The sequence below is a fragment of the Choloepus didactylus genome, chromosome 21 (assembly GCF_015220235.1).
Source record: "Choloepus didactylus isolate mChoDid1 chromosome 21, mChoDid1.pri, whole genome shotgun sequence".
In the NCBI taxonomy this organism is placed as follows: domain Eukaryota; kingdom Metazoa; phylum Chordata; class Mammalia; order Pilosa; family Megalonychidae; genus Choloepus; species Choloepus didactylus.
This window is the reverse complement of record NC_051327.1, coordinates 30,141,746-30,166,672: the sequence shown is the minus strand read 5'-3', so window position 1 is coordinate 30,166,672 and position 24,927 is coordinate 30,141,746. Positions and strand designations below refer to the sequence as shown.

General features: G+C 53.6%; 1 protein-coding gene across 4 annotated transcripts; it reads left to right on the top strand.

Annotated features, from left to right (window-relative positions):
• The first annotated feature begins 70 nt into the window (after nt 1-70).
• Nucleotides 71-23,910, top strand: SLX4 (SLX4 structure-specific endonuclease subunit). 4 transcript variants are annotated; one of them, XM_037814599.1, is made up of 15 exons: nt 71-117; nt 2,134-2,863; nt 4,245-4,469; nt 6,390-6,579; nt 7,494-7,706; nt 9,737-9,942; nt 10,038-10,351; nt 11,026-11,245; nt 11,737-11,819; nt 12,735-12,881; nt 13,627-13,796; nt 14,622-16,834; nt 21,449-21,551; nt 22,131-22,544; nt 22,933-23,909. In XM_037814599.1, the coding sequence occupies exons 2-15, from the start codon at nt 2,527-2,529 to the stop codon at nt 23,309-23,311; spliced, it is 5,214 nt and encodes a 1,737-aa protein (XP_037670527.1). In that variant the 5' UTR covers nt 71-117; nt 2,134-2,526; the 3' UTR covers nt 23,312-23,909. The 4 variants fall into 4 exon arrangements, with proteins under 4 accessions (XP_037670527.1, XP_037670528.1, XP_037670529.1 ...); XM_037814600.1 differs by lacking the exon at nt 71-117 and adding an exon at nt 235-354; XM_037814601.1 differs by lacking the exon at nt 71-117 and adding an exon at nt 312-463 and having other exon boundaries at nt 21,452-21,551; nt 22,933-23,910.
• Nucleotides 23,911-24,927: the final 1,017 nt, after the last annotated feature.

Here is a 24,927-nt window from a genome sequence, read left to right as displayed (position 1 = left end):
AAGTGAGCCTCGACCCCATTCCGCGCCTGCGTAAACGCGACTCTCCCCGTGGGACGCCGGGCGGCGCATGCGCAGGCGCGTGGTTCTCCGTTGAGAAGCGCCGCGGCGGTGCGGGAGGTAGGAGGAGTCGGGCTGTGGGGCTGGGATCTGCGCCCGGGCGGAGGAGGTGCTGTCACCTAGGGTCCTTCTCGCGCTCCTGATGGAGAGGCGTCCTTCTCGCTGGCCCCCTGGCCTCTGCCGCCCCGCAGCCGCGGTGTAGAGGCCGGAGTCGTGCTCTGGCGGCGAGGGGCCGGGGTCGGTCAGAGGGAGGGAGGGTAGGCGCGTCCGGAAACCTCCCGCCGTCGCAGTCCGAGGGTCAGTCTGGCGTCCGGAGGTTTCACCGCGATCGGAATTCCCCGTCCGGCTCTATAGGCGTCTGAGTCCTTGGCAGCCCTTCCCCAGGCTGCTCCCCCAGCCTCCCGCCGTATGTCGCCGGGTTAGGGGGCGGGGGGGAAGAGGGTGGGTCCGCGCGGTCTCGGTCATCCATTCATTCATTGCGCGCCTCCCGTGGGCCCGACGCCGTGGTGGGTACGCAGCTGAGCAGGCACAAGTCCCGACCCCCTGAAAGCTTGCGGTCTCTCGGGATCCCTCATGCCTTTCAGCAGATATTGATGGAGATGCAGGAGACGGACTGTGTAAGACTACTATCTGCAGAGCTGTGAGGACTCAACACAGTTGTAAAGGAGGTGGAATTTGCTCCAGCCCCGTCCCACATCCAGCACGCTAGGATTCAGTTTGCTTAGCTGTCATTCCAGTTCCTTGTGAACTGATCTCTGCTTCTCCCTGCACCTTCTCTTGGCTCCGGTTATGCCAAACTCTTTGCAGTTAATTCATTCAACAAATCATTGTCAAGCACCTATTACAAGTCAGGCACCGTATCAGCCAATGGGAATACAACATAAAATAGGCTAGTCTGTGCTCTTAACCTTCTCAATTTAGTGGGGACAGATAATAAGTTCATGAGTAGAAACGTAAGAACTGGTGCCCTGGAACCAGACTGTCCAGGCTTGACCCCAGCCCTGTCACTTCAAAAGCTATGTGAACTTGAGCCAGTTAATCATTCTACTTGTACTTGTTTCCTTGCTGTAAAGGTGGAATGGCAATAAATGCTATCTTCTAGGATTGTAAGGATTAAAAGAGTTGAAGACTTCTAAAGCAATTGTAATGGTGCCTGGCATTCAATAAATGTTATCAGTTACATATGATTATAAGTTGTGATAAATGCCAGGGAGAAAACTGTGTGATGACAGAATAATGGAGGCGAAGGGGGTCCACTTAGATAAAGGATCAGGAGAAGCTTCTCTAAGGAAGGGACTTAGAAGATGAGAATGACCCAGCCATGCAGTGTAGACTCTAAGTATGTATCCATCTGCCCAGCTGTGGAAAACTCAGTGATTAATCATGTTACTTGGACAGTGGATACTGCATTATTCTGTTTGAAATGAAGGACTCTGCTGCTGCATCATTTGAGTTTGATTGTTGAGCCCCACTGGACTGCCAAAGTAAATAATCTTACCCAAAGGGCGCCACCTCTGCACTGGATAGCATCCTAGTCTTCAGTTTGGAGAGCTCTTGTCGGGCTGAGAGGATGGAGAAAAGTAGCCTTTTTTTATTATTACTCGTAAAAATTGGTTTTATCAATTAACCTTCCCGTGTCCCTATGGTTTGTCTTCTGAGAGTTCAGGTGCTTATTACTTCTCTAATATTGCAGTGTCTGCGGATACAGCCTCTAAAGCTGGGGGCCTTAGATCTGTGTAGGAGATAGTTTTTCTGGATTTGGGAATCATCTTATTTCTGTGGTGGTTGTCCTCCATGGGGTTTATTTCCCAAATTTCAGTAAAAACGATACTCTTCCAAGACACGTATGTTTTTTCTGCCTGTGGAAGAATATGCTATGACAGGTTTCCAGATCCTTCTCTGTTGTGTTATGATGTCCTGTAGAGCCATTAATCTGTTAACCAGGCTGTACCTGAGTATTTCATGGGGTATTGTAACTGAAGACTTTTCCCATACCCCACATGTACTTTTTGGAAGAAATGACATGAAATTGCAATATCTGCCTGATGACACATAGATGCTTTTGGTTTTCCACAGATGTGAAATTCAGTGGACCAAACCCACCTCATCACCGTGGCAATCTTGGAGAATCTTCTGGGCACTGAGTTCATATCTGTTCTCTCCCAGAGACATCTATTGGACAACAAAACATCCTCTCAAATTTGAACTTCAACAAAGGGAAGTTTAAAACATGTTTAACCACGGTCCCAATTTGAAAGACATCCTAAAGTGTTATGCGGGGAAAGGCAGCACCCTTTGCTCAATTGTGCAAACTCTTGGTAAGAAGTAGAGAGGAACCATGATGAAGCTGTGAGCCTGAAGGAGGCCCAGCTAGACTTACACTGGGGTTCACGTTCTCGTCTGTGCACATGCAACCCAGATCGGTCCTTTCTTTTCTGGAACTAGCCTGAAAGCCTTAATACTGGTCAGATGATGGATGAGTCCGACGATGATTTTAAAGAACTCTGTGCCAGCTTTTTCCAAAGGGTGAAAAAGAACGGAAACAAGGAAGTGTCAGAAGGAAAGAAAACACAAAAGGCCTCAGACGGCACTCAAATGAGAAGCAAATTGAAAAGGACCAAACAAACTACTACCAAGAAGGAGACTCTTCCTGTCCCCAAGGAGAAGAAACCTCGGTCTGGCAGCCAGGCTCCAAGGACTAAAAGGCCAAGGGCAACCAAGCCACAAGAAAGCGAAACAGCTCCCAATGTGAAGGGGGAGAGAGCCGTGCTTGCTCCTGCTTGCAGTCAGCAGAGCACCCAGACAGGTAACTAGGCAAGAGCCACTGCCAGACATTTCCAGAGAGGAAACCAGAGTGATCTGTGTGACTTTAAACCAGGGGTTGTAAAAGTTTCTGAAAAAAACCAGGAACTAAATATTTTCAGCTTTGGGGACCAAATAGTTTCTGTCCCAACCACTCAACTGCATGGTAGTGAGAAAGCAGCCCTAGGCCAATTTATAAATAAATGGGCATGGCTGTGTGAGAATAAAACTTTATTTACAAAAATAGGCAGCTGGTCCGCGGGCTATAGTTTTCTGACTCCTGTTTTAAACAGTAGTCACTAAGAATATAAGCCCTGTGTGGATTTTCCAAACATGATGTTTGGAGCCCTCTGCTCATTCAGAATTTTCTGTAAAAGTTGGCATATGGTCCATGAGCGTGAAAATAATGCTGCTTCTCTCATTTTCCGGAATTTATACCAAGGTGGGTACATTGGAACAGGCCAGCCAATTTGGTAAGGCGCTGAGAGGGCAGTTTGAGCATGTTGCGTGGGTTTTTGGTCCCAGGAGAATCTTCAGGTCCTTCCTTTTCCTTCTCAAGGACCTTCCTCCCACCCCACCTCCAAGCAGCTTTATTGCCCTGTGCCCTTGCTAGACTTAGCCTTATGCTTAATGCACATCCTTCAGGCAGAACTGAAAAACAGCCTTGCATTTATAGTTCAGCACAAGATCTTTGGGCTCCTATTTTCTTGTTCCTAAATTTTTCTCACTTCACCGCCTGATCATAAATAACATTTTTCATGTGGTTAGCATTTCTTCTCAGTAGAGTGGCACTAAAGACTAAGCTCACAGAGACTGGTTGCAAGGCTTTGGGAACGGACTGCTGTGGCTGAAACAGCGGTTCTCTGTGCCCCCTTTTCACTCACACCCAGACCTGTGAATCTGCTGCACAACCACAGGGGATTCGTGGATCCCAACTGAAGGCCAACCGTGGGTCCCAAGTTAAAGTAGAACTCCCAATCTAGAAAGAAGTGTTTGTCATTAAGAAGTCTCTCACAACACCTTTATTGAGATATAACTCAGATTCTATACAATTCACCGTTATAAAATATACAGTTCAGTGGTTTTTAGCATGCTCAGATGAGTTGTGCAGCCGTCACCACTACCTAATTTTAGAACATTTCACCACCCCCAAAAGAAACCCTGTACTCATTAGCAGTCACTCCCCATGTCCCCCTCCTGTCCTTAATATTTACATTACCACAGTGAGGTTTACCAGTAAGCACTCAGTCCTGTTACATGTGCGAATCAAACCTCAACTAGTTGGTAAAGGACCTCTGAAACTTGGGTCTAACCTGTACCTAGTAGAAAAGTCTTTCATTTCTCCAGTTAGTTCAGATGCTTGTGAATCTTTTCCTCCTTGCCAGAGGGTGCTCCAAGCCGTGACTCGCAGCCACCCCCTTCCTGTTTGCCCCCCGTGCTGCCAAGTCCCTCCAAATCCCGGACAGCGGAACTGGTCCTGCAGCGAATGCAGCAGTTCAAGAGAAGAGACCCCCTGCGCTTGACACATGCTTTTGAAGAGTGCTCACTGGAGGCTGCAACTGAAGAAGACGTCCCCGAGGGCCCTCAAGAGGAGACGGTGGTGGGGAATGGTAAGACGGGAATGTTTCTCTCTTCCGAACAGAGACAAGTCACAGCTCTGGGAAAAGAGAATCCGAAGGCACCAGCACGTGCTGCACTTCAGCTCCGGGCAGGTTCTCTGCCAGGCGTTTACCTTTGTCAGTTCACTGTACCTGGCTAGGGAATGAAGCGTCCCTTGGCTCATGTCTCACTTAGCCTCTTTGAAAAGGTGCCCGTTCCTCTTTTATTTTCCTGGCCTTTTTATTATGAAAATTCTCAAACATACAGAAAACTTAAAAAAATTGTACAATAGTGCAAATACCCTCAACCTAGATTTAACAGTTCTGAACAGTTTGCCATATATATTTTCTCTGTCTCCATAAACACGCATGTTTTCTTCCTGCACCACTTAAAGTGGGCTGTAGACAACACGACACCTCACCTGGATATTCCAGTGGGCCTCTCGTGGGAATAAGAACTGTGCCCGAGCTAACCACAGCATCCCTTGCGCAGCTGCTTCCCCAGGATCACCTGGTTCTCCTTCAAATGTTCCCACTTGTCTTGAGGATAGCATTTATGGCTCTTTCCTTTCCTCTGAATGAGGACCCAGAGTAAGTTCACGCATTGCCTAGGGCTCTAGCTCGTAGTCCCTTAAGCTCTAGACTCTAGAAAGGTCCGCCCCAGCTTTTTTTTTTTTTTTTTAACCATGACATTGACTTTTTGCAGAGCCCAAGACAACTGTCCATAAAGATTTCCCATTTGCTGAATTTCTTTGATGATTTCCTCGTGGACTCATCTGTCCCTTTCCCGTATCCCCCATACAGTACACTATTAATAAACTAGAGTTCTGATTAGATCCAAGTTACGCAGTCTGGGCAAGAAAGCTGCTCAGGCGCTGTGTACTTTGTAGTCCGCCACCCCTGAGGCACATGGTAAGAGTGGTCCTCTTCTTTATCCCCTAAACAACATGGCTCCTCATCTCAGATGAGATTATGCAAAAGGAAAAAAGAACAGGAAGAAACTGGGTTGACAGACCTCCCGCTAATAGGCATGCAGTTTCTTGGTGTTGTGCTCGCAGATTTCCCATGAAGAGACTGAGGGTTCCAGGCCTCCCCAAAGGTCCATAATACGTAGCAATTTGCTGTCTTGCCAAGGTCCTCGTGGCACCCATGGGCTACAGAGGAGCTGCTCAGCCAGGGCATGAGCCCAGCTCATTCTCCACGTATCTTCACACTCCCATCCAGTTGTGCTCGGGAAGAGATAAACCATTTCTTTAAAGAGAAGGGGTGTGTGTGCCCTGTGGAAGGAGTGATAGGCTGCGGGGGGATTTTTTTGAAGTTCGTGGGGCACATCCCTCATGAGTGCTAAGGGTCCACTGCAGCAACGTCCAACGTAGCTGGGGGCCGCAGCGCTGGGCCTAGGGGTTGCGTGACCACCTTGGGAGCCATCTCAAGACAAGTCCGTCCTTTGGTCAGAAGCTCCATGAGGGTCTTACCTCTCGACTGAGAAAGGCACACCAGCAACTTGGTTCTTCTGTGATGGGCCATAAAGTTCCTAGCAGCAGGACGGGTTGAGCTTTGTTGGAATTAGGAGTCTTGTAAAATAGGGAATGCCCAAAGTAGCAGACTGCAGCAGAAATGGGGAAACTGAAAGGTGGGCCCGTAGGACCTTGAGCCTCAAAATATTTCCTGGACCAGCAGCCTCAGCCTCAACTCAGAGCTGGTTAGAAATGCAGAATCTCAGGCTCTACCTGGACCAACTGAGTCCAAACCTGCATCTTCACAAGCTTCTCACGCACCATGCCCGGGACGGGGTGGGGCTGTTTCGCCAGTGGCAGAGGACTGCTGGGTTCTGGTTGCCGCCACGCTCTGCGAGATCCGACGGGCACAACCCAGAAGGCTGAGCAGGCTCCGTCTCGGGCTCATCCTCATGGCTCTTTGATGCCTCTGCAGGGGACGGGCCCGGGCCCCCTGCCACGGAGAGCGACGCCGCGGTGGCCCTGGCCCTGCAGCAGGAGTTCAAGCAGGAACGTGCAGCCGCACACGCAGACGGCCTGGAGGAGAAGGGGTGGTTTTTCTGCCAAATCTGTCAGAAGAACCTCTCGGCTATGAACGTGACACGACGGGAGCAGCATGTTAACAGGTGGGTGTGGCTAACCATCCCCTCTCCTGGGCGCGTGGTCCCAGTGGGCATCTCGAGACGCCTTGCCACGACGACAGCAAGTTTTGTTGTCACCCTATCCTTACTTTTTTTTTTTTTTTTTTCAGCTTTATTGAGTTGTAATTCACTCAGCACCATATGATTCACCCATTTAAAGTTTACAATTCAGTGGCCTTCGGTATATTGCCAGTACCGTGCAACCACCAGGCCACTTAGAACATTTTCATCACCCCTAGAAGAAACCCTGTGTACTTTAGCAGTCACCCCCATTTCCCCACCCCCAGACCCTGGCAACCACTAATTTACCCTCTTTCTCTATGGATCTGCCTATTCTGGACATTTTATATAAATGGAATTATACCCTGTGGCCTGTGGTGACTGGCTTTCTTCACTCAGCATCATGTTTTTGTTGTTTGGTTTTTTCCAGAAAAATATTTTCAGAGTTCATCCATGTGGTAGCATCTGTCAGCACTGCCTTCCTTTTTATGGCAGAGTAATATTCCACTGTGTGGATGGACCACACTTATTTATCCGTCTGTTGGTTGATGGGTGTGTGGGTTGCTTCCACTGTTTTGTCTGTTCTGAATAATGCTGCTGTGAATATTCACAACCAAGTTTTTATATGGATGTGTGTTTTCGTATCTCATGAATTTACACTTATGAGTGGAACTGCTGGGTCAGTGGTGGGTCTGTATCTGGCCTGTCCCTGCTTTCTTTAGCTGCCTTTACCCACAAATTCCTAGATTGAGCGACCAGAGGCTGACTTACTGCAGGTGGCAAAGCTGCCAGGAGATGTACGGGTGGTGAGGAGTGATGGGTCTGTGCTGATGGGGAGCACATCCGTCTCTCTCTCTGTCACCACGGAGGATGGCTCTGAAGTTGCTGTCTTCCTCCAGGTGCTTAGATGAGGCAGAAAAGACAGCGAGACCTCCCGTACCTCCGGTCCCCGAGTGCCCGATCTGCGGCAAGCTGTTCCTCACCGCCAGGAGCAGAAGCAGCCACCTGAAGCAGTGCGCGGTGAAGATGGAGGTTTGCCCCCAGCTCCTGCTCCAGGCTGTGCGGCTGCAGACGGCTCAGCCCGAGGGGGGCTGCATCCCGGTGGCATCAGGGTGAGTCCACAGGAAAAAGGAGAAAATCAGAGAAGCTAAAGAATGGCATTTGTACTCTGAATTAGTGTTTTTTTAAGAGCTTTCTTATAATAGTGTTGGAGCAAAACTGAGTTTTCTGATTTGGGAAATGAAACATTTGAGGAGAAACATCAGGCACAGTCTCCAAAGGGATTGCAGAGGGGATAAAGACCCCTCGGAAGGCCTTGAGGCTGTCAGTGCAGGTGCACCTGTGGAAGGGTTTCCTCAAGGCCCTTCCTAAGACTTTTCCAGTCCTGTGATTGTGTGGCTAGTACCTTCCAGGGTGGCTGAGAATTTAGCAATTCATTTTTCTGTATGCGTTTCATTGCTTACACAGCACGGTTTCCATCTCGATGTAGTTCGTTTTCCTGCTGTTAATATAAGATCATTTGGCCTAGTTCAGAGTTGGTGAAACAGAACCACAGGGACTTTTTTTTTTCTAAGTTGCATGAATGAAATGCTTAAGTGTTAAAAAGAAGGCCCTGCTCACGGCTGGAGATGTGTCCCCGGAGCATGGTCAGGGCCAGCTCCCGGTCACACTGTCTCCCCGCTGGTGCCAGGGCTGACCCGGCTTCCCCGGGATGAAGGCAGCCGGGGCCCTGGGCTTCTCCAGGGTTGGGACCACTTCCCTCCAACAGCCGCCAGGAGCAAAGGGAAGGCTGAAGGCAGTGACTGCCCGACCTGGCCACTGCCTTGCACACAGATTGTGGGCGTGTGAGCCGGGCCCAAGGTCGATTCCCCTAGTGCTAACGGTATCTTAGCGCACTAGCACTAGCATCGCAGGGCAGCAAGCCTGGAGGCCTTAGATTAGAAGTTACCTGAGCCATTTCTTGCCTTTTGGCAGGACCACACCCACACTCCTTGAGTTTTTCACCCCCCAGGTAAAATATATCTGGTTTTTAAATTCCTCTGAGAAGTGAGGCAGAATGTGTGAGGGTCCTTCTAGAAGGTTGTTAGAGCAGAGTGCTGCAGCAACTGGACACCCTCACTGGGACTCTGAATTCCCCTCCCCTAAGGCCAAGCCGGGGCATCTGGAACCCTGGGGTAGTCAGACTCCCCCAGCCAGAGAAGATGTGCTGTCAGAGCCCCCTACACGCTCCCTTCACCACTCGCATGCTTTCTCCTCGCCCCTGGCAGCCCATCCTGCACAAAGGCAGGGGCCCTGGCTTCCTGGTGGCCCCTTCTCCCTCAGAGACTGCGGTTATGATATAGGGCTCCCAGGAAGTGGGAACTGAATCGGGGCTTCCTCAGCTCTTCCTGAGATTGTCCAGCTGTCCCTGGCCCCATGGAGGGCACGGGGTTCTACCAAACCCTGAGGCCGCCCTACAGCTGCCGGGGGGGGGGGGTGCCCTGGGTTTGCTCTAAAGGGTTCCCATTCACTGTACCCTTCTTGCCCTGCCCGGTGGGATTCTCCCAGGCAGTCTGGGTTCACGCCAGCCAGAAAATCCCGTAAGTTTTCCTCCTCCAACCACACGCAGTGCTGCACACTGAGTCCCCGAGCGGCTGCCGCGTCAGGGCTAAGCCAGAAGGCCTTTCCCTCAGGCCTTGGGGAAGGGTCTTTTCCTGGCCGGGCACAGGCAGGGCTGCCTGAAGGGATCAAAGCCGGTGGGCATCAGGGAGCTGACGTGAGGCCACCCTGTGCTCCAGTGTTCCTCTCGACTCCACAGTTAGGCTGTGCAGGGTGTCAGTTTTGTCTGTCCGCCAGGAACCCGGCCGGGCAGCATCACACGGAAAGACCCAGAGCCTCCCGTGTCTGACCAGCACTGAGCAAACCATGTCGGGACTGTGCCAAACTTGTGGCCTGGGATCACATGGCCTCATGAGGCAGGAGAAGGGCAGTGAAGGCCCAAAGCGGCTCTGCCCCTGTCCGAATGGCTCCCGTTTACTCCTCCTCCTCTCAGCCCCTAAGGGAAGACAAGTCCAGCTCTCGTCCATCCATCATGTGGGCCAGCCTGGGGAGAGGAGCTGTGCTTCTAGTTCTCCCGACTGCTCTCTTTGGCTGCTTTTTTAAGCTTCAGCAACCAAGCGGGAGGCGTGAAACGGAAGGGAGCCGCCCACCAGGAGCCACAGAAGAGGCGGAAGGTCAGTGGGGCCGAGACGCCCTCCGAGGACCTGCTGGTGGCCGTGGCTCTGTCGCGGTCGGAGGTGGAGCAGTGCAAGGCTGTGCCGGCGCTTAAGCTGGAAAGCGCGTTTGCCACGCGGATAAAACTGGGAGCAGGTACGATGGCCTCCAGGGAAAAACCCCCTGCCCAGCTGCCGGCTCAGGGCCGATCACTGCTCCGCTACCAACCCGTGTTGCCTGTTTGTTTCTAGAGAAGAAACGCCGCAAGAAGAAACCGCCCGTCTCCCCGCCCCAGCTGTTAGTTCAGGACTCCGAGACCACGGGTAGACAGATAGAGGATCGTGTGGCCACGCTTTTCGCAGAGGAGGTGGAATTGTCCAGCACGCCTCCGCTCCCTGCGAGCAGAATCTTAAAGGAAAAGCTGGAAAAGCCAGGCTGGCACCTGCAGCTGTCTGAACGGAAGAACTTTCTGTGGGACGGCAGCGCCCTGACAGGAGCCTGGGCTATGGAGTCCTTCTACACAGCGAGCCTGGTCCCTCCCCTCGTGCCGCAGCTGCCCGCCCAGGTGAGGCCCTTCCCCTCAGGATGCACCTGTGGACAGACATGGGGAGAGTTTGGCAGGTCCCCGATTGCACTGGGCCCTTGTGGCGCCAGGTACCAAAAACCGGGTGGTGGAAAACGAAGTGTGCAAAGGAGAGGAGGGTAGGGTGGAAGCCAAAAGAGGATTGGCCATAGCTCCCTTCTTGCAGGAACAAAACAGCTCTCCTAGGCAGAACGGTGAGGGCCGCAGGCTCTCAAGGTGTGGGGTGTTCCTGGAGGAACCCCCAGAGGCACTGATAGGCTTTCCTATAGTGGGTCCCAGAATCTGCATCTAAATAAGCTCCAGAAGGTTCTGACGCAGGTGGTCCCAGACCTTAGGAGGGACCCTCTCCAGCTCTGATGCCCTTTCTAGAAATAAATCTTTCTAGAAATAAATCTTTCTCCAAACTTGGATGCCACAGGGCCCGGTCTTTGCCAAACAGGAATCCCCTGACAGAGAAGCCTGTTGACACCCAGTGGGGGGGATTAGTCCCCAAGGGAACTTCTGTCCTCCACAGCCCTTGCCCTGCTCTGCAGATTCAGGGTGAGGGTCGGCTCGCCTCCACGTCACCCAGCCAGGCACACCGTGTGGTGGCCGCTGCGGCACATGTAGGGGTGAAGATGAGAATCTGGTCGATTTGGCTCTCTGGCTCGTTTTAGGGTCTCCCAAAGGAGCCTATGTGTCCATCGATGCCACCTGACCCGCCAGAGCCCGATGCGCAGACGCCACCTGCTCCCCACAGCTCCCCTCCCACGGGCTGCGGCTACAGAGAGGACCAGGAGGAGCCCGAACCCAGGAACCCGTCGCCTTCCTCCAGCCAGAGGGAGCACCAGGCCCTGCAGGACCTCATGGAGCTGGCCGGGGAGGGGGAAGCGGCAGGTGAGGCACGGGGGGAGATGCTTGGGCCGGTCCCCACCTGCCTTTGGGTCATGGCCTTGGCTGGTGTGATCGTGGCGGTCCCCTTTGCCGTTGTGACTGTGCTTGGGTCCAGCGCTCTGCAGCCCGTCCCCAAGGGGCAGGGAGAACACTCGGTCTCTGGGTAGCTGCTTTTAGTTCTTTCTAACAGGTAAAAGTGAAGCAGATAAGGCATCACGGTTTCTTTAAACTTTAACCAAGGAAAGAGCCGTCTGTGCAGTGGGAGTGACTGGGCTGATTTTCTCCCTTTTACCGTCTGCCAACCTCCCTGTTGGGAATGGGGTAGTTGGCAGCACTGAGGCTCATGGGCGGTTTGCTTTAAACAAAGCCATCCTCAGATGCCAGACACCTCCCCGGGAGCCTCTGGGGCCAGCTCTGGTCAGTGCTGTTTCCTTGGCAGTTCACGTGGCCACGAGGTGATGTTCTTTTAATCTGCAAACCCTTCTCTCGGGCAGACTTGGTGCTGAGCGGCCTTCCGTCGACTGGGTTCATCCTGCCACCCAGAGAAGATCCCCTCGAGGGGGGTGGCAGTGCCTCGGTAAGGACCAGAAACCGACCAAGGGCCGTGCCGACTGGGCCCTGCTCCTCGGCTCGGGGTTGTTCGCCAAGGGTTGGTGAGGTCAACTGGCTGCCGGACTCCAGGCCCATCCGTATGTCCAGTGGTCTCTTGAGAAGCAGCTCTGCTTCCCAGAAGGTTGACCCGTCTTCCGGCCTTTGAGCTGGGTCCAGTGGGTCTCCCCGCGGGGCACTGCTAGGAAAGCTTGTGTCCCTCTGTTACTGAGCTATGTGGGTCCTGTCTGGAGTCGAGGCCTGCAGTGCGCTTTGTCCTGGGGTCCAGAGGAATCGCCTCCTGCCCCGGGAGGCCGTCCTTGCGCAGCCATCTGCCCTTTGGTGACTCACGCTGCAGCGCACCTTCCTGTGTTGCTGGTTGGTCGGGTTAGATGTCGGGTTTTCCTTAGAGAGACAGTGCCCTGTGCGTATGTTCACGTCAGCCAAACCCTTCACACAAAGGTCCAGGCTGGTGCCATCACTGCCAAGTGTTTAAATGGCTCAGCGCTCACAGCCGGGCCGGGTCCTCGTCTGTGCCCTTTCCGGAAATTGCTCTGAGCACGGAGTACAACAGCGTGTGTCAGGCACTGAGCCCGGCTCACAGACGGTCTCACGGCTGCCACCGCTGCCATCACAGCCTCATCCTCGCCACTGGCCGCCCCTGCTCCTCCCTCCCTTCCGAGGTAGGGAATTCATCGTAACAGGGAGGTTGAGAAAGAAGCTACCCTTTTGCCACATCCCCAAATGCCTTCAGGTAACTCAACAGTGGGCTCCGGCTTAGGGAATCAAGAAGAGGAGATGAAGGGGCCCTCCTGGCCCCCGAGGGCACCCTTCAGTCAGGTGGACTTGGCACAGCTCAGTGAGAGGCCTGAGCCGTGGGCACCCCCTCTGGTCTCCGTTTCAGCTCTCCCTCGGTGTGCTGGCCTCCGACTTCAGCGCCATGGTCAACAACCCACAGCTGAGCGACGTCCAGCTCCAGCTGGACAGCGGGGAGGTGCTGTATGCACACAAGTTTGTGCTCTATGCTCGATGTCCGCGTCTCAGCCAGTATGTAAGTGCCCAGCGGGCGGGAGCCCTCCCAGGACACCTGCCCCTGCCTCCAGCCACTCGGCCAGCACCTCGTCCTTTGCCTTCCCACTGGTGATCCTTCTCTCTCCTTCCTTCTCTCTCCCTCTAGCCTCTTTGCTTCCTGCCCCCGCCGCCCCGTGCTCTCCTCCCTCCTCCCTTTGTCCCCCACCTCTGGTGCCATCGTGGTTACGCTTCAGTGGAGAAGAGATGAAGGGAAGGCCTGGCTGAGGTTAGGAAGTGGTATGAGAGCCAGACCTCAGGCTTGGGAAACACCCAGCGTTGGTGTTCCGTCGAGCGAAAGCCCTTTTCTCCCCCAGAATAGTTTCCTTTTTTCTCCATTTGCCTAATTCTAAAGTTCTTTGATCTCCCTCTGTCAGGTTGCGTTGCTGAAGAGCATTTCCAGAGCCTTCTGCCCTGACACGGTTCTGACGTGGGTTTGACTTGAATGTCCCAGGAATCCAGGGACTTGTCATTCTCCCGAGCAGCAAGTGCTAGAGCCTCTGCCGTCTCCGCTGAGGGAGCACTGCCTCAGTTCTCAATTTCCCTCCCTAATTTGGGTTTGGAAACAGCCGTTTTATGGCCTCCAGAATGAATCAGCACTGCCCAGTGCTTTCCCTGGGGTGTGAGGCTGCTCATGAGACTAGAGATCCACAGGAGCCCCGGACCACTGGTTCTGCTCAAGGTGTGACTGTGATCGATAAACCTTTCGCCTTTTATTTCACCCTCAGGTAAACAGTGAAGGCTTCTTCGCAGCAGAAAATGGGGATCTCAGGAGCCAGCGTGTCCTGCTGAGCGACGTGAGCTCTGAGGCCGCCTGCGCGTTCCTGCGTTATCTCTACGCTGGGGACACCGGCCTGCCTGCCCCTCTGACCCCTGACCTGAGCTCCCTGGCCCTCAGGTCAGCATCACCCCTGCCATTGACCTTTCAGCCTTCAAAACGCACTGACCTAGCAGCAGCTGGGTGATAGCCACGGGAAGGTCAGGGCAGAGGCCATCAAATTAGGGTCTTTATACCTTTTAATGCAAACTTTACAGCCAGTGATGACCTAGAACAGGGGGTGTATTTGTTGAGAGTCTGAACAAAATGGACTTGCTGGGATGCCAAGCTCTGGTTGGATCACTCATGGGCTTTTAGCTCCTTAGACCCCTCAGCCTCCACTCCCCACAAAGAACTGCCGGGCCTGAGCAGGGCCCACTGTTCCGCCACTAAAGCTGGCCCAGAAAACGGAAGTGGGCAGAACACTCGGTCTAACGCTCATGAATTTGCACCTACCCTGGCTTGGCTACCCCAGTCTCATGATCGATGGGAAGTAGCGTAGCCAAAAGAGGCTTCTCCCTCTGCCCAGGCTCGGGGACCTCGGGGACAAACCCTTGTATATGCTGCATTATCCACTAGGTGCATCCTCGAGAAACTGAGGAACGGCTCAGGCTTTGGGGTTTTCTGTGGACAGTTTAAACCACAGAGCCTCTGAGCAGGTGGCAGCCCCCCCACTTCCTCCGAGCCACCCACTGACATTCGCAGCAGTGGAGGCCCCAACCCAGCCTTAAGCCCCATGAGCTTCTGGTTTCTAGAACTTGGTGCTGTTGCCGGGTGTGCACGCGGGCCCCATGTTTGGAGGAGAGTGGGGAACAGGCTGGCGCGGGCCTGGTTCTTCCTCTCCGAGCGGTGCCTGCTCTGATCCCCAAGCAGCGCGGGACTGACGCGCGGCCTTCTACGTTGCAGGTTCGGCGTGAGCGAGCTCGTCCATCTGTGCCAGCAGGCACCCGTCACGGAGGAGCCCGGGGATGGACAGGGGCAGGTAAAGGAAGGCGATCGTTGTGAAAGCCGGGAGGAGAATTTCCAAGAACTCTTGAGGTCCATGTGGGCAGATGAAGAGGAGGAAGCAGGGACCGTGTTGAAATCTGAGGACCGCGAAGAAGACCGAGACAATGTGAATGAAGCGGAAATAGAAGAAATCTATGAATTTGCAGCTACTCAGCGAAAGCTGCTCCAAGAGGAAAGAGCGACGGAGAGAAAGCAGGCGGCTGAGCAGCTCACAGGGGTCAGGCCAGGTTCCGCGTGTGGTCTGGCGAGCGTCCAGGTCAGTACAGGACACGTGGAATCATCTGGGCAGGGGGGAGATGAGGCCCCGGCCAGGCGGAAGAGTGCCAGGCAGTCTGTTCTCCAGCCCCTGCCGGGCCAGGGCGCAGACGGGAAGGAGGACGCGGAGACACCAGAGCAGACGCTCAGCCATTGCCGCCGCTCTCGCCCGTCTGGAGAGGACCAGGCAGAAAGGCAAGAAGGCTCCCTTTTGCACTCCTTCCACGATTATGAACCGCTCTTGTCACGTACTCGAAGAGAATACGCCCAGCCTTCCCAAGTGAGAAGTGATCGAGCGGGAAAAAAGAAGACTGTCACGGAAAATGAGGTGGGGGTTCCCTGCACCCCCAGTCGCCACCAGGCACCTCCGTCACAGCCCCCCCAGGGTGGGAGTCCTCCCCGCCCACACCCGCATCCTCGTCGCTCGCGGGAGCCCTCCCTGCCAACACCCCAGTCGCCGAGTGCTTTTCCCAAGGTGGGCTCCCCCATCCCAATGTCGCCCATTTTACCACCAAGTCAAAAGAGGGACTGTGGCGTTCTGACATTACTTATAGATCCAGGCCACCCGAGAGGCAAAGAATGCAGTTACGTGCTGGAACACAAAAATAAGGGGGTCCTGCTTTCTCCCGAGGAATCACCATCCATTGACCTAACCCAACCGAAACCTGGCCGTTTGAACCCCAGATCTCTGAATTCCCCAGCCAGCATGAACAAAGAGGATGAAGTTATCCTTTTATTGGATTCAGATGAAGAGCTGGAGCTTGAACAAACCAAAATAAAATCAGTTGCCCGTGAACCCCCAGAAGAAAGGAAAGGGCTGGAGATTAGCCCCCAGTCCTCGGAGCTGTTCTCGGTCATTGACATCGATGCAGATCAGGAACATTCTCCAAGCCCACCCTCCAGGGCAACTGAGCTGCCGCAGGGGCAGGAGGAGGAGAGTCGGGGCCCCTTGGGCAGCAGGGGGCCTCTCCGGCTGTTCTGCGATCGGGAGAGCAGCGCCGAGGAGGACAGCACCACGGATACGTCGTGGCTGGTGCCTGCCACCCCGCTGGCCAGCCGAGGCCGTGACTCCTCATCCCAGACCCAAATCACAGGCCTGCAAGGCAAGCCTTCCAGGGATCAGAAGACTCAGCTCCAGCCCCGGGCCTCACTAGAAAGTAGGGAAGAAAATGGGGCCTCAAGTAAGCTCTCAGTCATCGTGCCCCAGACGTCACTGTCACACCTGGTTCCTCTCTCTCCGGGAAACTCTGACGCAGAAAGGCGAGTCCACCGAAGCCCTCCCAGTTGGCACTGTGTGCACTTTTCTCCCACGGCAGCCCGTCTGATCTCAGGAGGGCCCACTGGTTTCACTGAGCAGCCCCAGAAACGCCTGCCACCCGAGCCAGGCCCGGCCAGCGAAGTGGTGGAGCTTGAGGACAGCGAAGACGAGCAGGAGGCAGTCTCCCATCAGGCCAGCGGCCTGCCCCTGCTGGACAGGAGCCCCCCAACCCCAGCTAATGATTGCTGTTGGGGCGCTGAGCCCCTCTCGCCGGTTCCAGTTGACCCCCTGAGCCTGGAGCGGGCTGGACCCCTGAGCACCAGCAGTCCCAGCAGCAGGACGAGGGCGGCCCCCGGCAGCCATGACCTTGGCTCCCCGGGACCCCTGGGCACCACCCCCATCCGCGGAAGCTGCCCCAACCGCACCCCAGAGACATCCCCACAGGCTGGGGTCCCCCGCAGCTGCAGGCCGAGCTTCCTGAATTCAGCCCTGTGGGATGATTGGGATGGAGAAGAACAGAACTCTCCAGAGATTCTGTCCCGGGCGCAGAAACTAAGTGCTGATCCAGCTCAGAAATCAGAAGGGTTCCAGACGCCCAGTGAGTAACCTGGAGGGCTGGGGACGGGTCCTGGTGTTGTAAATGCACAGGGGCATGGGGCAGACTGGTGAGGAAAATCCGGAGGCCAGTGCTGAGGGGTCTGCTCACCCGTGGCGAGACCCTGTCCTCGCCAGTCCCTCTCCATGGTTGGGGGACAGTCAGCTTCTTGCCTAGTAAGTCGGTATTTCCTAAACTCGCCTGGATCATAAGCATCATCTGGGGCACTTGTTAAAATCCCCAGCCATGAAATGCACAGAGGTGTCAGTAGCAAGATGTGAGAATAACTAACAGCGCCGAATGGTGTGTGAATGAGGTGGAAACGGGAAGCTCAGAGTCATATATGTCACCAGAAGGAAAGTTGGAGGTCAAAAGATGGGAATGTATAAAACTGAATCCTATGGTGGGCAATGTCCGTGATCAACTGTACAAATACTAGAAATCGCTTCCACGAACCAGAACAAATGTATGACAATACAATTAGAAGTTAATAATAGAGGGGCATATAGGGAAGAACTATATACCTATTACAAACTATATACTACAGTTTGTAGTATTTCAACATTCTTTCATAAACAGTAACAAATGTACTATACCAATACTACGAGTCAACAATTGAGGGAGGTTGGTTAGGGATAGGGGAGGATTCGAGTTTCCTTTTCCTTTTCTTTTTTTTTTTTTTTCCCATCTCTCACTTTATTTCTTGTCTAGAGTAATGAAAAGGTTCTAAAAATTGAACAAAAATTAAGTGTGGTGATGGATGCACAGCTGTATGAGAGTACCAGGGGCAACTGATTGTACACTTTGGATCTTTGGATAATTGTATGGTATCTGAACAATCCTAATAAAAATTAAAAAAAAAAAAAAAAAAAAAAAAAAACCCCGCTCCAGAGCACGAATCAAAATCTCCATGGGATGGGTCGGGACTCAGGTCAACAAGCTCCTCAGTGGCTGAGCAAGTGGGAAACCCAGCTCGGCACCGTCGTCTCTTCTCATCCCCAACACGGAGAGATGCCACTTCCCAGCTCAGTGTACGAAACCTTAAATTAGATAGGACCCATCCTTTTTTTTTCTTTTCTGTTTTTGCCTGGTTTATTTCTTTCACTTATAAATGGCTTTGAGTCCTATAGATGTAACTATTAAGTCAAAATGTGCAAGAAACTTCCTTGATGAAAAACAATCAAATACTCTGTCTTTGCCTCTATTAAGCTTCCAAACCCTTATGGCAAATATCACACCAATATGGAATGGAGACTGAATCAGTATTCCACCTCTAGGTGGTTTCCTCAAAAAGCATTTATTTTTGTGACTTGTTCTCTTTGTTGACTTGGTGACTGAATTGGTTATGCTTGGTTTCTTAAATTTTCAGTCTCATAAGAAGTTTGCTTGTGTTATAATATCATGATTATTTTTTTAAAATTCTAGATGTACAACAGACCCTTTAATTCGAGAGACAAGGCTTTGTAAATATCCTGAGTCATGAATATCATAATAACAAATTATTTCCCCCATGGAACTTTCTATGTTCTAAGATTCATAACTGTCTTAGATTGTTTCACATTCTCTTTCATTTCTTGCCTCTAGCACTGAAAGTTCATTCTTTCTTTTTATTGTTGGACCATATTCATAACATAAATTTTGCCATTCTAATCATTTCTAAGGGTCCAATTCAGTAGCATTAATTACTTTTACAATGTCATGGAGCTACAACCACCTTCCATTACTAAGACTTTTTCATCACCCAAAACAGAAACTCTTTACCCTTTAAGAGCTCACTCTTTTGAGGATTATTTTTCACTGGAAAACAGAATTTGTGCTACTTGATGATTTTTACCCTGTAGGCAGCGACAGGTGGAAAATAACTGATGTGTGTTGAGCTGCAGATGGTGGGTCAGCAGGCTTCCACCCCAGGGCCTTGGGCTGGCTGTGGGTGCAACTCAAACTCCTGCCCTTCCAGGGTGTTACATCCGTGGGCACCGCGAGTACCCCATGGCATCCAGCCCCACTCAGCTGGACGTGACAGAGCTCCTGGGGCTCAGGAGCTGGATGGGCGGGTGACGTGGCCCAGTGGGGAGGGGAAGCCTGGCTCTCTCCCCGTCTTGGACATTTCCCAGGCCTTCAGCCTTCCCCACATATTCAAGGGCAGCTTCTCTCCACCCTGAAGTCTGAAACCCTCAGAGCTAAACCACCAAGTGGGTGGTCTCTCCAATTCCAGGTTTGCTCAGTGAGAAAGCTGGGAGCTCCCCGGGCCGCAGAGCTCTGGCCGCACCGTGCCGCTGGGGCCACAGGCAGGAGGCCAGGCCAGGCCTGGTGAGAGACTGCGGCCCCGCCGGCCCTTTGTGCTGCTCAGAGCGGGGGGAGACGGGGCCTTTCTCAGGCGGACACTTGAGGACAAGTTAGTGAAGGAGACTGACAGCTGCAGGGCCTCGAGTAGGTCGCCCCTGTGGTGTGTCATTTCTGTCTTTAGGGGGCTTGGCCTCCCCAGGGTGAAGCAGTGATTGATCGCGGCCCAGCAGCTGCCCGTGGCCCGGGGTTTCGTTTCCTCCTGAGGTCCCGGCTTCACTAGGCCGCGGCCTGGAGCCAACACCCGAGGCGCCTGGAGGGCCCGTAGGGCCGCTCGGCGGGGCCCCGGGGACCACGAATTTGCATTTCCAACCCGCTCCCAGGCACTGCTGTGAGAACTGCTGCCCGAGGCCGCAGGCCCAGGCCCCAGCTCCAGCGGCCTCCAAGCGCCACAGACCCTGAAGTTACAGGAGGAGATTGGGGCATTCTGGGGGAGACGGGATCCATGGGGTTCACCAGTCTTAAAGGGCTCCGTGACGACGAGAAGGTTAAGGTCAGGAACCAGAAAGGTTCCCTAAGAACCAAAGTTACATCCCTAGGTTGACCTGTTTGTCTTTAAAATACTGATCTCTCCTTTTTAAGAACCATAAAATTCACCCTTTTGAACTGTCCAGTTTAGTTGTTTTTAGCATTTCACAAAGTTGTACAACCTTCACTACTGATTCCAGAACATTTTCATCACCCCGAAAAGAACTGAACCCATATGCTGTCACTCCCACTCCCAGGGCCAACACCAGTTTACTTTCTGTTACTATAAATTTGCTTGTTTTGCACTTTTAATATAAATGGAACATGAGGCCATTTGCTTGTGGCTTCTTTCACTTTGCATAATGTTTTCAAGTTTCACCCACACTGTGGCATAAATCATCCTTTTTATTGCCAAATAATATTTTGTTGTCTGGATAGACCACGTTTTGTTTCTCTGTTCATCTGTGGATGGACACGTAGGTTGCTTCACCTTTGGGCTACTGTGAATAATGCCGCGATGAGCATTTGTTTGCCAGTGTCTGTCCAAGGCCCTGCTTTCAGTTCTTCTGGGTCTCTACCCGAGAGTGGGATGTCCAAGGCAGATGAGAATTCTATGTTCAACTGTCTGAGGAACCACCAAACTGCACCATTTTCCAATCCACCAGCAATTCAGGAGGCTCCTGTTTCTCCACAACCTCCTAACCCTTGTTATTTTCTTTTACGTTAAAATAATAGGTGTCCCACTGGGCGTGAAGTGGGGTCTCATTGCGGTTGTGATTTGCAGTTCTCACATGGCTAGTGATGTTGAGCATCTTTTCATGTACTTTTTGGCCATTTGAGTATCTTCTTTGGAGAAGCGTCCATTCAAATTCTTGGCCTGTTTTTAAATTAGGTTGTTGTCTTTTTGTTACTGAGTTGTAGGAGTTCTTTTATGTTCTGGATATTAAGTCTTTATCACATGTATGGTTTCTAAATATTTTCTTCCATTCTATAAATTGTGTTTTCACTTTGTTGATAAAGTCCTTTGATGCACAAAGATTTTTAATGTTGATGAAGTCCATTTTATCTATTTTTCTTTGGTTACTTGTGGTTTTGGTGTAAAATCTAAAAATCCATTCCCTACTACAAGGTCCTGAAGATATTTTCCTATGTATTCTTGTAAGAGTTTTATCATTTTAGCTTTTATATTTAGGCTACTGATTCATTTTGAATTAATTTTTGTAGATGGTGGGAGGTAGGTGTCCACATTCATTCCTTTGCATGTGGATTTCCAGTTGTCCCAGCACCATTTGATGAAGAGACCATTCTTCCCCCTTTGAATGACCCTTCTTGAAAATCAACTGGCTACAGATGTGTAGATTTTTCTCTGGACTCTCAGTTCGATCCCACTGGTCTGTATGTGTATCCTTGTGCCAGTACCACACTGTTTTAAGTACTGTAGCTTTGTAGAAAGTTTTGAAATCAGGAAGTGTAAGTCCTCCAACTTTGATTTTTTTTTTCAAGATTGTTTTGGCTTTTTGGGGCCGATTTTTAGGTTTATTTACACAAGGTCTCCTCATGCCCGACTGCTGGGATGAATAGCCCCAGCAGCACCATCCGTGTTGTGCGAGACGGCGCCTCTTCCTTCCAACGGGAAGACAGGACTCCAGAATGGAACGGCAAAAGGGGTAGACAGCAGCGCTCTCGTAGAGCAGAAGGCAGCTGGGTTGCCGTCGATGCTGTGTTTCTTGGCGATACCAACAGGTGTCAGAAATGGCAACTCCGGGTCCTTCGTGCTGAAATGTGTGTTTCTTTTGTTCCACCCAGAAGGTGCTAATCAGAAGAAGAACTTGCCCCCGAAAGTGCCCATAACCCCGATGCCACGGTATTCCATTATGGAGACCCCAGTGCTGAAGAAGGAACTGGACAGGTTGGTGTTGTCCCCGGAAGCTTGCTCGCAGGCATCTCCCTCCTGCTCTGCATTTCTGGGCTGACCACAGCTGGGGGCTGGAGGATCCCCCCATGGTCCTCCGGGGCCAGGGCCCAGCCTGCCCTGGTGTGGGAGCTGCACGAGACCCCTAGCCGATTCCCCACAGAGCGTTCCCCGTTTCCCCAGCCCCGAGAAGCAAACTGGCGAGACACCTCCAGATCACCCACCAGGTGACAGGTTGCAAATGGCATCGTATGCTCCACAGTCTGAGTGAGGAGACCTGATTTTAGAAACAGCATCAAAACCACCGTCACACCCAGATGAGGGCCCCTGTCAGCCTGGGGCCTGGGAAGCCCATGTCGCCGGTGTGGCCCGGAACGTTCCTCAGAGTGAGCTCACTGGCTCGTGTCACAGACCCCAGCCTTTGAAAGTCCACAGTGTCAGGCCCTTAGGTTTCAGTAGCACAAAGCCGTGCCTCAGACTTGTGATAACTGTCTGCTCCGCTGGAATTAGGAACAGGGTGGAGTTGTACGTTCGGAAGCCATGTGGCCGAGCGCACATTCACCTGTTCCCTAACAGGTTTGGAGTCCGCCCTCTGCCCAAACGCCAGATGGTCCTGAAGCTGAAGGAGATATTCCAGTACACTCACCAGACCCTGGGCTCCGACTCCGACGATGAGCTCCAGGCCCCCCAGCCGCCCCTGGACGCACCTTCCGGCTGCACCCGAGCCCCCGAGACCTCCCAGACCTCAAGGGCAGGAGGCTGCTCCCAGCTGGAGGCCACCGCTGGCCCCGCTCCCCGAAGGCTCAGGGGACCCGTTAAGGCCAAGGGCCCCGGACACAGAGAGCAGCAAGCGCACGGCAGCCTCCCGGCCCTGCACTTGGCACCGGCTGAGGACATCCCTCGGAGCCCGGAGGGTGATGCCCGGCTCCCAGCCTCCCAGGAGTCGCCGGCCTCCGCAGACGGCAGCGATGGCACCTTCAGCTCACAGAGGTGACGGGGGCAGTGGTGGGGTTGGCAGCACTGCAGCCCCCCAGGTCCTCCCACCACAGGACCAACATTCAGAAAATTCCAGTTGCTCCCTGGTTTGAAAGTACAGAAAGCCCAAACAGGTTTAAAGGGTACTTACCTCCGCACCCTGTAAGAAATTGGGGTGCTCCCCTGGGGGGGTGTGGGCCTGACCTGGCCGGCCCTCTTAGTGTTGGAATAACCAGACTTTGAGGGGCTGCCAGGCTTCCTGCCACCCGGGTGGGTCAACCCTGCCACATGCCGGGCTCTGCAGGGGACACGGAAACACACTCCCCCCAGAGAGGCTCCTGGTCCTGGGTGGGGGGGCTGGGGAGAGGGGCTTTCACACACCCCCATCCTTTGGTTCTTTCAGCTCTTCTTCCAGCGAGTTTGGAGCTGCCTTCGAGTCTGGAGATGAAGACGAGGAGGACGAGGAGGGGGTCCCGGCCTCGCAGGCAGCAGCCCGGGCTGCGGACACGGAGGAGGCCGTGAGACGCTACATCCGCTCCAACCCTGCCCTCTACCGGAAGATCCTGCTGTACCAGCCCTGCGAGCTGGCGGAGCTGCGGGCGGAGCTCAGGCAGCACGGCGTCCGGGTGCCCGCAGGGCAGCTGCTGCGCTTCCTGGACAGCCACTGCATCACCTTCACCACCGCCGCAGCCAGGAAGGAGACACTCACGCGCAGGCGGCCACCCAGGGGCCAGAAGAAAGGGCCGCCGGGTCCACGGCCCCCCCACGCGTCAGTACCTTGAGAGTCTGTGGCCTGGCATCGGTGGCCCCCACAGGGAGCCTGATTCGGGCTGGCCAGGCATTTCGGGGCCCCTGTGACAGTGAGGAAGCGACCCGGCACCCCACCGGGATCTCATCTCTGGACTGAGGAGCCGGCCCCTTCCGTCCGGCGGTGCCCGCGGTTCCTTCCCCTGTGGCCCAGGAGGCCCTGCCCCTGCGTGTTCAGAAGTGGACGGACCGCTGTTCCGTGCGTCCAGGTCCAGCTGACAGCCTGGGCCTGCTGTCCTCCTGGGCGCTCAGGCGACTTCCCAGCCACCACCAGCAGACCAGTGCTCCCCAGGCCCAGCCATCCTCGTCACCAGCAGGCTCCAAGCCGGACCGTGCCCAGGGGCCCCACACAGCTCGGAGTCCCCCAGAGAAGCCTGTTCTCCGTTCATGGGTCCCACTTTTGGGTGTGAAAGCTGCCTCCAGACTCGGAGGGGAAGGTGGGGGGCGCAGGGGAAGTTCAAAAAAGTCTTTCACTTCTGGTTCCTTGAGAATGTCCTTGTCTGTCTGAAATCCAGTGCAGTCGGTTTTACATGAGATGCAATAAAAAGGATTTTGTGAAGACCCTCCAGCGGCTACACCTCCAGGAACATAGTGAGGAAGCCGGCCGTGCGCCCAGACCTGCAGCCCCCTGGGCCCCCACACCCTGTTCCCTGTCGCAAGGGGTGACCCAGGCCTCATCTCACCGTATCCCATTTCAGTTCTGGAGTCACTGAGGCAGGTGTCTTTCATTCATTCACCCACACGTCTGTCCATCCATCAGCCACATTTAACAGAGCCCTTACCCGGCCGAGCTCCAGCCCCCGCGGCTCGGTGTGGTCAGTGGCAGGTTGTCACGGGTGTGGACACGGGCCCCAGCCCAGACCCACTGGGTCAGAATCCACATTTTAATAGGATCCCAGGCCACACTAGCCAGCAGGCTGGGAGAGCCGGACGCAGACAGGGAGGGGCAGCGCTGGGGCTTCCTGGAGAGGGTGGGGAGCCAGGCCGCAGGGTGTACATGGCCCAGGGCAGACAACTTGGGGTGTCGGGGCTTGAGATGACACAAGCCGAGCAAGCAGTTTATCAAACTTAAGCCAGCATTTAGCATATTTTAAAAGATGGTGCACATTTCTTACGTGAAGGGTTTGGCTCCCCCTCCACAGAGTAGATAGTTTGGGGAAGAGATGGAGTTAGGAAGGCAGGAGGGGGCTCTGGTCCCTGCCTGCCTTAGCAGGGGACCCGCATGAACCCCCCTGAGGAGAGTTTGAAGCTTTCACCGGCCTCAAGCGTTGGTAAAGATTCACTGGGGCAGTGGAGTCTGGAGGTGATGGCTCCATCGTTAGAAAGCCAAGTTCAGAGCTCGAGGAGGCCATGCTGGAGCAGGCGGAAGGCAGGGCCTGGGGTCAGCAACGGTGGGGGCTCAGATGCCGTGTCCCACCGTCTGGCCCCTGGGCCCTGGGGTGCAAAGGACTGGCCACACAGTTGTCACTTCCAGAGGGAAAGGGGGTTAATAACGAGCCACAGCAGCCAAGAAAGTGCTACGGGGTCGGCAGCATCCAGGAAACCACCCGCCCACCCACCCCCATGTGATATCTACAAAACGAGGTCCAGC